We start from the raw sequence: 13,648 nt of genomic DNA, 5'->3' as shown, positions 1-13,648 counted from the left end.
TTATTCAGTTTGGCAATGATGATGGAGGTTATTGTTCAATGTTCATCACAGCAACAATGGTAAATGGTCCCTAGAGTGCTGACCTGTGATTTCTGAATGTTAAAAATTGCAATTAATTGAAATTAAAGTAAAATTCAAATAAAAGGTCGATAAACTCTCTCTGGAATTTCAGAGGTGGACAAACTGTGTTTACTTGCATTTAGCCTCCACTACAACCCTGTAAAGTAAGTCAGGAGGTCAGATAGGGAGAGAGACCATTATGAGTTTTAAAAATATTTAGAAGAATCTTGGAATCTATTCTAGTACAAACTGCCGCAAGGCTAAAACAGGAGTGATGTGATCTCATCTCTTGGGAGTTAGAAGCCTGGCTGCTGAACAATTAAAGTCACTTAAAATACTTTTGGCTGAGGCCGGGGAAAGGCTATTGCAGTATTCCAGGGGTGTAGAGACAAAGGAATATGCAATAGTCTCTGGCTAGATCAAGCTGGATCATATGCTGGAATTATTTTAAAGGTGCTAAAAATATGATTGTACACATGCACATTGTGATGTGTAGTTCAAAACTTAGATCACTGTTAAACCAAGGCCAGACATGATCCAGAGAGGAATATACAGGTGTCCTCCTAGTTTTGCCATGTGCTGGGATCCAATGACAATTTATGGATCTATGTTTTTTCTGAGTTTAGCTGAAGAATATTTTTGATGTCACATAGGCAGTCATTTATGAATTCTGCATCGTCATCCGTCAGCATAGAAATGAAAACAGACACAACAATGTTTCTGAATAAGATGCACCACACTTAACAAGGGAAAGGGAAGATTTATAATTGTTTACAGTGACCAAACCTCCAATTTGACAGATAAGATGAAACCCACTGTAAGGCCGTACCAGATATTCTCACCCAATGCCAGTCAGTATGTTGTGATCAATTGTGTCTGCACCAGATCCAGAAGTGCAAAGACAGAGCGCATCAGCTGTTCTTAAAAGATCACTGGTAACCTTCAGCAGTGCCACAGCAATGTGCAGAGGCCATTGAGTCGTCAACTTTCTAAGACGCTTGCCTGTTGTGTTGGGGACTGGCATAGTTTCATCTCACTATAGACCACCCCTCCCATGTTATCTCATTTCCCCCTGCGTCTTACGAACTTTCTTTCACTCTGCTTATTTGACCACCATTTGACCGTTGGACAAGATGTATGCAAAACATGTCAAATGGCTTGGAATTTAATTCCAGAGTGAAAACATTATTGCCATTATTACTATTGTTATTGTTATTATTATTACTACTAGTAGTAGTAGTTATTTGTTTGCATTTTGTCTGATTTGTCATGGTATTGCTTGAATCAATGCTATGTGATATGTTCATAACAAGACTTTTTTGCAGACAATATTCTGTCCGTTCTTTAGTTTTATTGTGTGTTAATATGAAACAGATTCCATTTAGATTTCATATCAGACGATCATCAGCCATTTCTATTCCGGTTTTAAGATATTATTCACACGTTAGATTACCGGTATGTATATTTGACCTTGTCAGCTTTTGAGGTTAAAGTGCACTAACTTTGAACACTGAAATGCAGTAATCACAGTGTGTCCCCTTAAAATCACTATGCTTTATTCATTATAGCGATACCACCAATGTGTCCAAAATTATGAAAAGAAATTCCTCAATTTCTTGATGATTTTAAAGTTTGGGGGAGAAGCATTCATGGGTGGGTAGAGCGAATAGTGCCTTATACCAGTAGGGGGCGCCTCATATTGCAAAACCTTTCTTTGGGTGAAAATAATAGCTGTTCGAGACACATACTTACATAACAGTCTAGAGGTGCATGTACAGCTACACACACACACACACACACACACACACACACAGAAAGAGAGAGAGAGAGAGAGAGAATAAATGGGCAGTATTTCTGATTCAAAATAGTATTTTGTTATTTGTGTTTTATTGGGCTAAAGAAAATAGCATTGTATCTTGTATGAAAATACATTATTGTTGTGTATTTTTGTATATTACAAATACAGCAAAATACTTGATGCTGATTGGTTCTAACTTACACCAAGCATACATAGTACAGTCTTGACCCAATTGTAAGCCAGAATCAGATAGATCAGACAGCATTTTGAATCTGGTCCGTCTGATGTGTCATGGAGATTGAGCAGGATCACAACGGATGTAAAATGGCATGTGTCAGATCCAGCCCGATCTGATTGGATATCTGGTATGTCAGAATTATTTGTCTGTTGTCTTATTGAGTAAACAGTGGAACATGGACCTACTGTATAGTGTCAGTACATTGATCGCGATCCAACTGAAACGTGTTGTATGAGTTATGCGAGAACAACGCATAGTGTCTGCCTGGCTTTTAGGTGGGACTTAGTGTCTTTGGAACAGTAATCACCTTTTTGTGAAATTTAACACAATCACCCCATTCTCTGCCCCAGAAGGGCATTTACTTTTCTTTGGTGGATTGATCAACAGGCTTCAACAGACTTTTAGAAAATGTGGTTGTATTGAAAGGTATCAAGCTGAAGAGACAGGATACACACACACACACACACACACACACACACACACACACACACACACACACACACACACACACACACACACACGCACACACGCACACACACACAATCATTCATTACACTCCCTCTCTCACACCCCCTCACTCAGTACCAGTTACTTGCTCACCCACACCAATGCAAGTGCCTGTTTTTGGTAGAACTTTTTAACTGTTGTGGCATTTCTGATTATGTAGTATTTCTGTGTTTGACTCTGATAGCAATAGATGGTTCATGAATTAGTTAAGACTGGGCTGAAGACCAGGCGCCGATATTCTAAATGGGCACTTACTGTACATCCAAATGCTTCTGTATGGTGAGTATGAACACAATCACCTAATATGATCACGCATTGGTTGACACTGATCTTACACTTTCCTGCAGAGGCAGCCCACAAGAAACACCAGCAGCCAATATTGTGCAACGTTGGGATTTGGAAGCATTTTCAGCTCAGCAGAGAACATTCTTATCATGACATGAAGATGGATGTTACCTGTCAGAGTCCGCTGTAAAACACGAGGTTTACTTGGAAATCTACCATGAAGAGTAATATTTCTTATCAAATGTCAGTCATTGTATTTGATGCACACCACAAATTAAATGCCAAAAAAGTGATGTCATTGCCATACACTAAAATACTCTCCATGCATCTATGCTCATATTTGGAATTTTCAGAAAGCATTCTCGGCTCATTATAAATTCCGCATTATTTTTGGCTATATGTATTATCATAATGCAATTTAGATGGACTATATAATGCCCATCCTTGCACTGGCAGTTTCAGCACACCCAAATACACGGTGATTACTTTTGGTGCTGCAATTAAACATGCGCAGCTCAGAGGACTTTGAACTGCCATACTTTAAACTTGGTCTATTAGTGACTTTCTGACTATATGCTCAGGTGTACATAAGCACGAACAAAAAGCAGCTTTGATTCGGAATTAACATGAGATAGTTAAACAGATAGACTAGCCTAACCGGGCCAAAGACAGGGCATTATAGGTAATGTACATTATGCAACACACAGCCACATTTTTTTCTTTTTCTTTTTATTTGAGGGACGAGGAAAAGAAGAACGTGACATTTAACATTAATGAAGTATGGCAAATACCGGGCAAACGTGGCAAGTTGTTTGACCCATATTGACGCAGAAAAGTTCATGCAAATGTTATAACTCCCACTTTGCACCAACAGACGGCGCTATTTTACCGTGAATTGGATCTAAGAGCGCATGTATAGGCATAGGCAACTGACACGCTATTAGGCTACTGAAGTGGATGTAAAGAACATTACATAGCCTACTAAGAATTAGCTAGATCTGATAGGTTGCCAGTCCTGACTAGCGTTAAAAGGACTGCTGCTTACACTGTGCTTGATATGAGACATGATTCTGACTGTCATTCTCCTCAACCTAATTTCACCTTTTGTTTCACTGAATTGACAATATACAGTATATATTAGCCTAGGTAGCATGCTCAGGTCCAAAAAGCATGTTTGAATTACAGTCAGAAGTTGCCTTCCAGAGAACACAAGGCTGAAATGTTTATGGCTTGGCAATGTCTCCTGTGAGCTATTTGAATTAAACAAAACATTGAAAAAAAGCATTATATAGCCTACATTTCAGGTAAATCAAACAGAATGCAACAAAAATGCTTTCAAAGTAAATTAAGATGCCCTTATTCTGTAACACCAATTACACATTCCCAACTAGAAAGAACAGTGTGATTAGATTTAGGGATTATTGACACAAACATTTGACCACTTTCCTATATGTCTGTTGTTTTACTACAAAATAATGTAGCCTATATTGCTTTCTGTGCATTTTTTTTTTTACTGCAAAACACCACAAACATGTTCTCTTAAATACAAAACGTGTGGAATATGGTTACTGCTAATGTTTGCAACTGCATTAACCTATACACATTTTTGATAGATTACTTAATCCATAACATTGACTGGTTGCATGTTAGCACCATCAAAGAGGTTGCCTATATGGATTGTTTGTAAACACACTGCAGATACTGACAAGCAATGATTACTTCTGCTTGTGCAAACTGGCGGAACAAGTTGGGGTGTAGCTGCTGTCTGCGCGCCTCGGCCAATGGAACTAGGTCCTCCCTACAGCGCGTAAGAGCGCAATTTAGGATTTAACCAAGTCTTTGCTGCGGGGCTCGCAGCAGTCTTGAAGAGAGATCGTCGACGCCTGTACACGCAATGACAGTATAGAATCTAGACCCCCGTTAATGCAAGACAGACATTTTTCGTCGCCTGCACCTCTGCGCCCTTCGAATTATGACTGGAGTATTTGACAGAAGGATTCCGAATATCAAACCTGCAGATTTTCAAAACCCTTTTCAGATTTCGACCATGCACCACCCGTCTCAGGAATCTCCAACACTACCCGAATCAACGGCCACGGATTCTGGCTACTATAGTCCTGCCGGTGGAGTTCACCATGGGTATTGCTCGCCCAACTCAACCTCCTATGGAAAATCGCTTAACGCATATCAGTACCAGTATCACAGTGTTAACGGATCGGCTGGAAATTACTCTGCAAAATCTTACCCAGATTACAGCTCTTACACCACCGCTGCCTACCATCAATATGCCGGAGCGTATAGCAGAGTTCAGTCACAACCCAGTCCACAAGGTGAGTTCATCCAAAAGTATAATAATGATAATAATAATAATAACCACAACAATAATATTAATAACAACTATTATTGGTATTATTAATATTATTGTTGTTACATAAATTCCTGCTGTTATCCTACAATAGAAAACAAAGGAGGGGGATGGGATGGGGGGGGGGGGGGGGCTCAGATATAGTAAAATTCTTAATTTTACGGTTCATGGTGTGGAAATGTTAGCTATTGTTTGCGTTTCGGAAAATATTGTGACCCAGGTCCTGTGATAGTATTCTGAAATCCAGGCCCTTACTGACAAAGTGTCTTCGTGTTGGAAATAGTCTACGAGGAAATTTGCTCAGCAGCAGCATGAACCAAATGTTCTTCGTCTATATTCTACCAAAACCAAATTATTTTTTGTGAATGCTCCTCCAACGCGTCCATTTTATTTTGCGCTTACAGGCCCTATATTTTGTTGCAATATCGTACTGTTTTATGATCAACTGTGCATTATTGCCTATATGATTTATGATGTATATTACATATATTTTTTTCTCAAATTCAGAAAAAGAGGTAGCAGAGCCCGAAGTAAGAATGGTAAATGGAAAGCCCAAGAAAGTCCGGAAACCACGAACCATCTACTCCAGTTTTCAGCTCGCCGCCTTACAGCGGCGGTTTCAAAACACTCAGTACCTCGCCCTTCCCGAGAGAGCGGAGCTGGCCGCGTCGTTAGGTCTTACACAGACACAGGTAAATGATTTATTCTACCTTTTTGCTGTATGGTAACACGTTTGTAATAAATGTTGTTCGATCAACGGTATTAATAGGATAGCTCTATTTAGACTGCACCCCATGAGTTCAGAAAGGGTGACATAAGTGAGAGGTTAAACGTTCAAGGATGCTGCGGATATTCAATCAAACCTATTAATGTTTAATCACCCAACAAGTGCTGTTGTATAACCTCTCATGTCGGAACCATATCTAATTGCTGTAACACGTTTCCCCTCAGGTCAAAATATGGTTTCAAAACAGGCGATCCAAGCTGAAGAAGATCATGAAGAACGGGGAGCTTCCTCCAGAGCACAGTCCGAGTTCCAGTGATCCGATGGCTTGCAATTCCCCTCAATCACCCGCAGTATGGGACTCACAAGGCCCCCCGAGGCCTCATAACCACCAGAATCAGCAAAGCATCAACACGGCGGCTTCTACCTTTTTGGAGAACTCTAGCTCATGGTATTCCAGTGCTAGTAATATGAATTCACACCTCCAGGCGCCCAACTCATTACAGCACTCGCTCGTTCTTGGATCAGGAACGTTGTACTGAAAACCCCTCACTTATTTTTTGTTGTATCGGACTGGTGTGTAAATTCTTTTTTGAGGAATATGCAATGTATTAATATGACAGTCATAGAAGAACGTGTAAAATGTGTAAATGTGTGCATGTAATTTATTGCATTTGGAAGACTTATTAAATGTTTTAAATGGACATTGGAGATCCAAATACTTTGGTGCCTTGAATTTTGACCTCAACACTAACTTAACATTTCTTGTATAATTTTTCAGTATAGCCAAGATGGCAATGGAATTGTATATTGCAAGGACTACACCGAAAAAATAAACAGCTGACTTATGATACTATATTTTATATTTGTCTTTCAGAGATGAAGTCTTTTCAGATCTCAATTGATCTGCTAGATTTACGCATTAGGCCTATCCAATTTTTGTAGCACGCTGCAGAATAGGTGAAGATTTTTTGCATGTTATCATCAACACATTACACAAAACAGATGTCTGACTTTATTTTTTCTATTACATCAGCGGAATTTCGTAGGCCTACATTGCGCAAACAATTTACAACTGGCCATTTGTAAATGTAGGCCTATTTTCGTAAAGCTATCAGGGTCTGATGAAAACCTAAATCCTAACTGCATATGAATAGCCTACATGCATGATTGAACACAAAATTATACATTTGAAGAACACAGATATACTGGGCATACTTTATCATTGATGGAATGTCTCCATGAATGTCAGCCAGGGCTATATGTCGATGAAGATCATTTGCTGCATGTTATCGCCCAATTCTTCTTCATATTTTTGTTGAGGTTGTTGAACATCAACTGGATTTCAGCTTCCTCTCGATAAAATACGACTGTTGGTCTAGAAGACAGCCAGCAGCCTCTTTGTGTCCCTAACAATTAACTGCTTTGAATGGCAGTGAGGAGGCGAAGGGGCGGCACGGAGATCTGAGGCTGTCCGCATTCCTGTGGGGGCAAGCCGGCTCCAGTGCTCTGCCTCTCCCGGCCACAGCCCCCTCACACACATCTTCTCGGTACATTTGAACATCTCATCATAAGCTAGCGTGGACGTAGACACTGCATGTGCCGTTAACGGCCTCTCTCTGGAATGAAGCAGCCACGATGGTGCTAAAATAATGGCGCTAACCTCAGAGTTGTCCTGCTAAATGTAAGGTGGGGGTTTCTTTATAGACTGGCATTCGTCGTGTGCAAATCATGTATTTCATATTATCCTGTGTGTGTTTTGGGAGTGCTGAATGTGTACGTTGTTACGGAGTGTCCATAATCCCATGAGAAAACAGCTCTTGGATGAATGCACATCGAATGTCATACAATACTGTGAGAATGCGGCATAGCTCTTATTTCGTACAACTCGACACCTGATTTATTCTCTCAGAATCCGTGGCATTGTTGTCTTACAACCCTAGAAGTGGGAAGATTTGAAAACACATGTTGAATAGAGGAAAGGAATTAAAATAGGCCATCCCCCACATAGCTATAGGCCTACACACACACAAACACACGCGCGCGCGCGCGCGCGCGCGCCTTCTTGTGCGATATGCATTGGTCCTGTCCATCTCGAGATGATGTTGACAGGTCCTATGAGGTAAGCAGGTCTAGCCAAAACTGCTGTTTATCTAAATTATTTAGTTGATAACACATCTATTTATCGCAATATTTTGCGCTCTCTGCAGCAGGGGGCATCAGCAATGACGTCGAGGCAGGCTTTCTCTACTTAGTTGGATCATCATACTGTTTATGGCGCAATTCATAGAAGCCAGTAGCCTACGTACACACACACACACACACACACACACACACACACACACACACACACACACACACACACACACACACACACACACACACACACACACACACACACACACACACACACACACACACACACACACACACACACACAAATCATCTTATGCCATTATATCGAGAGCCTTGTTAAATTCCAACTGAACATTTTCCACTCGGCCGCTCTGATAATCGAGTCTAAATAATGACAGTTAGCTTTACTGGACAGCTTCAACTGTAACACTCAACAATAATTATACTTCCACCAGGATTAGGCTTCCATTATCATAATCTGGACATTTACAATTATCTATAATTTGCAAAGATGCGCCTGGTTCTTGATTGCAGAAGGCTTTTTTTTCAGCTCACCATCACTAAACAGTGACAGTAATAACAGCTAATTTTGCAGCCAATATATAAGAGGTGCTGGGGTGTGCAAACAGTTTCACACCTGGATTTGCTTACTCAACCACACGCAGTACACAGCACTGTTCATATTCACTCTGCAGTTTCTACCGACATTCAGAGCCTTTTCGAGAGCGACAAACGCTAAATAGGAACTAAACCAGGTAAGCAACTTACCCATATCTCTGTATGTTGTGGGCTTCAGATAGAGTTGTATTGCGCTACATGTCATAGGCTATCTATCAGACTCGTAATAGATGTTTAGTTTTAGTCTATATACTTCTTATGTCATGTGAATATTAATTTCTTTAAATTGTGATTTTAAGGATTAGCCTATAGCTGGTTTGTGCGCTCTTAAACCAAATTCTGTGAGTTGCATTCCCCATTGTTTTCACGCTATTGTTAAATTGTTTTATGTCATGTCATGACCCTGTTTTGAAAAATGATATCATTAAAACCAGGTTACAATCTTATAGGTTTAGGCATAAAGCGGCCGACATGCAACATATAACAAAACTGTTCACCAACGCTATATGTTATTGAAATCGCTGGGAGGCTAGATCAAAGAAAGTGTGCCCTGACAAGATTGCCCCCCCCCCCCTCCCTCCCATCTAGCTCTCTCACACACTCGTACACACGCGTAATGTAGGCTACACAAGAGGGAGAGAGAGAGAGGGGGGGAGAGATGGAGAAAGGGAGGAGAGAGGTGTGCGAGTATATTGACATAGGCACGCTAGCAGGCATGCATGCATCAATCTTTAGTCCCCATTCTTTATTTCTCATCTTCCTCTATAGGCAGGCATATCCCTCACGTGTCGAGGTTTTATTTTTGAACAGTAGGCTATTCTTCAATATCATGTCTCTAACATTCTACTTTACAGCAAGTTCCATTTAAATTGTGTTTGGGAGGCTCAACAGTTATAGGCCTCTCGTATTAAATGATAAGCGCCATTACATTGATGGATATGCATATATAAATTAACATTTAAAAAAACAACAATCAGACTATATGATCGTGTCTTTCAAAACTGTATTTTGGAGAAAATACGTATCTTGTATGACCGGAGCATCCCCGACATGACAGCTGCTGGGTCTTTCTCATTCTTCTATTCAGCATTGTAATTTCACATTATATCCCAAGCGTTCACTCCCCTCAGCAATTTGTACATGAATAACGGAATCATTTTTGTCTTTTGTTTCGTCTCTGCTACCTCAAATCCAAATAAAGATGGCTTTTAGTATTAAAAGTGGTAGAAAATTACAGGTAATTATCTTTGACGGTAAAAACGCTGTAATCAGCGGGCTACATCAAAAATTACCCTAATTATGTCTGCATTTATGAGAATGAAAAAAAAAACCTCTCTTGGATAAAACCCATAAATTGTCCCAAATATCTCCTTCATATTGAACGAGACTGCAGCTGGATGTTTTGTTCAGGATTGATCCTGTGGAGAATGGCATTCAGAGCCTAGCAGATAGGAACGGCAGAGAGGGGGAAAACATTTAGTCAATAATGCTCTAATAATTGAGACAGAGAATCACAAGATGGACAACGACTAGCTTTTCTGGCAGAAAATTCGAAATGAAACAGAGTGTGTAAGGGTAAGTTCCTTTCTTGATATTTGTTTTCTTTAGACATGTGATGTGGTGTTTTCCCTTAGATCATAATTAAGAAATTGTTCAGTTTCATGCATGTGGAATTGCGTCTGCATACATAAGCTATTTAACCGTCTCCATGCATGTTAACACTCAATGCAATTATTTGATGGAGGGTATATGCTATATAGACCTAATTCATATTCAGAGACGAAAGATGCATTATTTGAAGCCATGGTTTACTCCATTTACGAAAGACAAAACATAAAAAGTATATGTACAACAAAAGTCAGACAATATATACACAGATTGCTTTCTTTTGCATTTTCCAAAAACAACCATTAGTGACGCAAAGACAGCAGTTTGAGTTCATTCATTTTCAGTTCAGACTCGTGACGTAGTGTAACCTGTATTAAGTTCTGTTCCAAAAACGTGGTATTTGGTGGTATATTTGGTTTCTGAAAATGTCTCTTTATGACAGGAATTAAAGCATATTAGATGCAATCCCACTGAACAGCAAATGCAAAAGCAATGCAAATGGTTAGTTCCTTTGCCCCTCGACCTATATCGAAAAGGGCAGTCTTCTGTCATCCTTCAGTATATTTGTTGTAATCACTCCTTCAGGTGAACGGAGTCTTTCTCTTGAGGCTTGAGGATGTCATTGTGCAGGTAGATTAGAATTACAAGATCTTCGGGGAGGCCTCGGGCCTAGTCGATACTGGCAGCCTATCTCTGCATTGATTCTTGATGCGGTGACGAGTACCAGGGAGAGTAGCCGGGCATGTAGCTATTGGGCGTCATGTTCACTCCTTTGGTCGAGGCTGAGACGTCCCATATTGGGGGGATCGCAGGAGAGCGCGGAGAAAGGGCGATGGACCCGGGCAGTGGGTCACTCTCATGCGGGTTGCCTCCTTGTTTTAAAAGCTTCTTGAATTTCGACCTCTTGTTCTGAAACCAGATTTTTACCTGTGACAACAACAGCACACAGAGTTACAGGCAAAAGTCAGACATAGGCTTATATGAGATTCAAATAATGTTACATTTTAACGAATGCAATTCCACGCATTTAACCACAGAATTCTGTCAAATCCAATAATTGAAAATTGGCAAAGCTGTATGATAACAATTCTAATTCTTCAATAATATTATACTGATATTATTATTATTATTAATAATATATTAGGCTATTATTATTATTAATAATAATAATAATAATAGTACTGATAATAATAATAATAATAATAATAATAATAATAATAATAATAATAATAAATGTTTAGGTGTTTGGATAGGACATTTTGTTTTTTTATAAATATTACACTTTTTGTCATTCCTCACCTGCGTTTGTGTTAAACCAAGCGAAGCTGCCAGCTCGGCCCTCTCCGGTAGTGCAAGATATTGTGTTTGCTGGAAACGGTGATTTAACGCTTGGAGTTGAAGGCTGGAATAAATGGTCCGGGGTTTTCGGATTTTTTTGCCCTTCCCGTTGAATCGGATTTCTCCATTTTCGATCACTGTTGTTTTCTGCTGTTCTGGAAAACACATGATTTTAATGTCAATCATTTTTAAGGATAAAGAAAGCATTAAACATCAAAGTCCACACTGAAACAGCCTGTCACATATCTATGAAACAATCTGTCATTTGTGTCGAGGCCATTGACAGTTAATAACCTACTAAAATCCCACATATTCACCATCATTGTTTTCAGTGGGTTGAAATTAAGGCTAATGGCGTTAATAACACATTGAAAGGGGTTGGGAAATTGCCTGTATTATAATTCCGCAAATAATTCTTGGTCATTCCAAAGCTGTCATTAGATGTTGAGTGTGGCAAATTACGGGGAGCACTCCAGCGCAAGAGTAAGAGTAGACAAAGACGAGCCGTGGAGCTCGGGGATATGATATCTTACATTCGAAGCGCAACACGAATTTTAACGATTTCCTCCTTCTGTGATTAATTAACCTTTCGCAGTGGTGGATATTTTTTTCCGTAAACAGTTTTGCTGCACATCTGCTTTTCTCTAGTAGGCTAGTTCCGCTTACACGGTGGAAAGTATTCTTGCGTAATCTAGGCTAATTTACTGGACAACAATGGGTAGAACTAGAATAGTTTCTTACCTGTGGCATCTAACCTTGTTTGACCGCCGGTGCTGTTACTGTGGTAAGACGGAAGGTATGGGCTGTGATGGGCATGGCTCACGTACGAGTACGGTAGGGACCTGTTGTACGAATTCGTGGCGGAGTACGGCGAGTTGTCGTGTTGGTGATGAGCGTGGGACCCGGAGTGAAGACAGTGGAGCGGATAGTGGCTGGCAGCCATTGACGGGGAACTCTGTTGTGAGTGCGACTGTTGACCAAACTCCATGAAAGCAGACTTGGACGAGTCCTGAGCTTCCAGCCCGTCAGCCATCGTAGTCATGGTCATCATCAAATTTTCTGCTTTGAGAGCACTTACTCGCCCCCCTCCTCGTCCCTCAATTCCAAATGGATCTCTCGAAGTGTCCTTCTCTCCAAGGCGATATTACCCTATTAACTCCAAGTTTTCTTCGTGTTTTTTTCTTTCGGCTAATGCTCGCTCAGTGTGGCGGAAGGTGAGCATGAGTAAAGGCAGAGATTTTAAGGTGGATTCTGTTAAATTTGAGTTCTGGCTTCCAGACTTGATGCAGACACTACAAGTAAAATGGTTTGTCTCCAAAGGGCAGCGCCTTCCTATTGGTCATTCAACACAACGTCATCAGCTCTCAGCTTCGCGGAGACTTCACAGTGAGTTAACCTACCTTAACAGCTCCCATCGTAGCCATAACATAGCCGTATGGGGAATAATGATGGTAGGATATCCCTGATTTTTGACAGAGCACGACTTAAGAAACAGAGATTAGCATTTCCAGCAAGATGAGCACGTAGTTACGTCCCCACAAAGCCTACTATACTCGGAGCTTCCACGGCAATGAAAGAATCTCATCACTGGGTTTAGACTACATGCAATCCCTACATGAAAACAAACTCGCTCAGATTGCATGTTTTGGGTAACATCAGTCCTGTTATTCAACCCCCAGAGTGCCACAGCGACATTACAAGCAGGATTAGCCCACGGTTATGCTCTGCGGTTTGGGTGTAGGGATGTCCAGATACACTGACAGCATCATCTTCCCCCCAGAAAACGAGCTTGTTACTGTCTCAAATATATGTAAATCATACGTGTAGTTAGCGGTTTGGCAAATCCCACTCACAAAATAAACCATTGATGCAAATATGCCCGGAATACTATGTGTCTTAATTTCCATTTCAGTGCTTTTCTATTTTATTGTCAACATCCTTCACCGGGATGTGACATTCATTTACTTTAAA

General features: G+C 40.4%; 2 protein-coding genes across 2 annotated transcripts; one reads left to right on the top strand and one right to left on the bottom strand.

Annotated features, from left to right (window-relative positions):
- Positions 1–4,759: 4,759 nt before the first annotated feature.
- On the top strand, positions 4,760–6,840 carry dlx5a (distal-less homeobox 5a). The gene is made up of 3 exons (XM_062529398.1): positions 4,760–5,218; positions 5,761–5,945; positions 6,205–6,840. Exons 1-3 carry the CDS (start codon positions 4,861–4,863, stop codon positions 6,517–6,519), a joined length of 858 nt encoding a protein of 285 aa, XP_062385382.1. The 5' UTR covers positions 4,760–4,860; the 3' UTR covers positions 6,520–6,840.
- Positions 6,841–10,521: 3,681 nt separating this feature from the next.
- On the bottom strand, positions 10,522–12,966 carry dlx6a (distal-less homeobox 6a). Its single transcript, XM_062529437.1, has 3 exons — positions 12,419–12,966; positions 11,639–11,832; positions 10,522–11,266 (listed from the first exon to the last, which is right to left on the bottom strand). The coding sequence occupies exons 1-3, from the start codon at positions 12,726–12,728 to the stop codon at positions 11,027–11,029; spliced, it is 744 nt and encodes a 247-aa protein (XP_062385421.1). The 5' UTR covers positions 12,729–12,966; the 3' UTR covers positions 10,522–11,026.
- Positions 12,967–13,648: the final 682 nt, after the last annotated feature.

The sequence above is a fragment of the Sardina pilchardus genome, chromosome 24, assembly GCF_963854185.1.
Source record: "Sardina pilchardus chromosome 24, fSarPil1.1, whole genome shotgun sequence".
Lineage (NCBI taxonomy): Eukaryota > Metazoa > Chordata > Actinopteri > Clupeiformes > Clupeidae > Sardina > Sardina pilchardus.
The sequence above is the reverse complement of the archived record's forward strand: the minus strand, read 5'-3'. Positions and strand labels throughout refer to the sequence as shown.

Excerpts from the sequence above, each read along its gene's own strand:
- dlx5a (XM_062529398.1), top strand. The coding sequence starts at position 4,861 with ATGACTGGAGTATTTGACAGAAGGATTCCGAATATCAAACCTGCAGAT. Across the intron at positions 5,219-5,760 it reads GTCACAACCCAGTCCACAAG|AAAAAGAGGTAGCAGAGCCC; the intron begins GTGAGTTCATCC and ends TCTCAAATTCAG. Across the intron at positions 5,946-6,204 it reads TAGGTCTTACACAGACACAG|GTCAAAATATGGTTTCAAAA; the intron begins GTAAATGATTTA and ends GTTTCCCCTCAG.
- dlx6a (XM_062529437.1), bottom strand. The coding sequence starts at position 12,728 with ATGATGACCATGACTACGATGGCTGACGGGCTGGAAGCTCAGGACTCG. Across the intron at positions 11,833-12,418 it reads AACAAGGTTAGATGCCACAG|AACAGCAGAAAACAACAGTG; the intron begins GTAAGAAACTAT and ends TGTGTTTTCCAG. Across the intron at positions 11,267-11,638 it reads TTGGTTTAACACAAACGCAG|GTAAAAATCTGGTTTCAGAA; the intron begins GTGAGGAATGAC and ends TTGTTGTCACAG.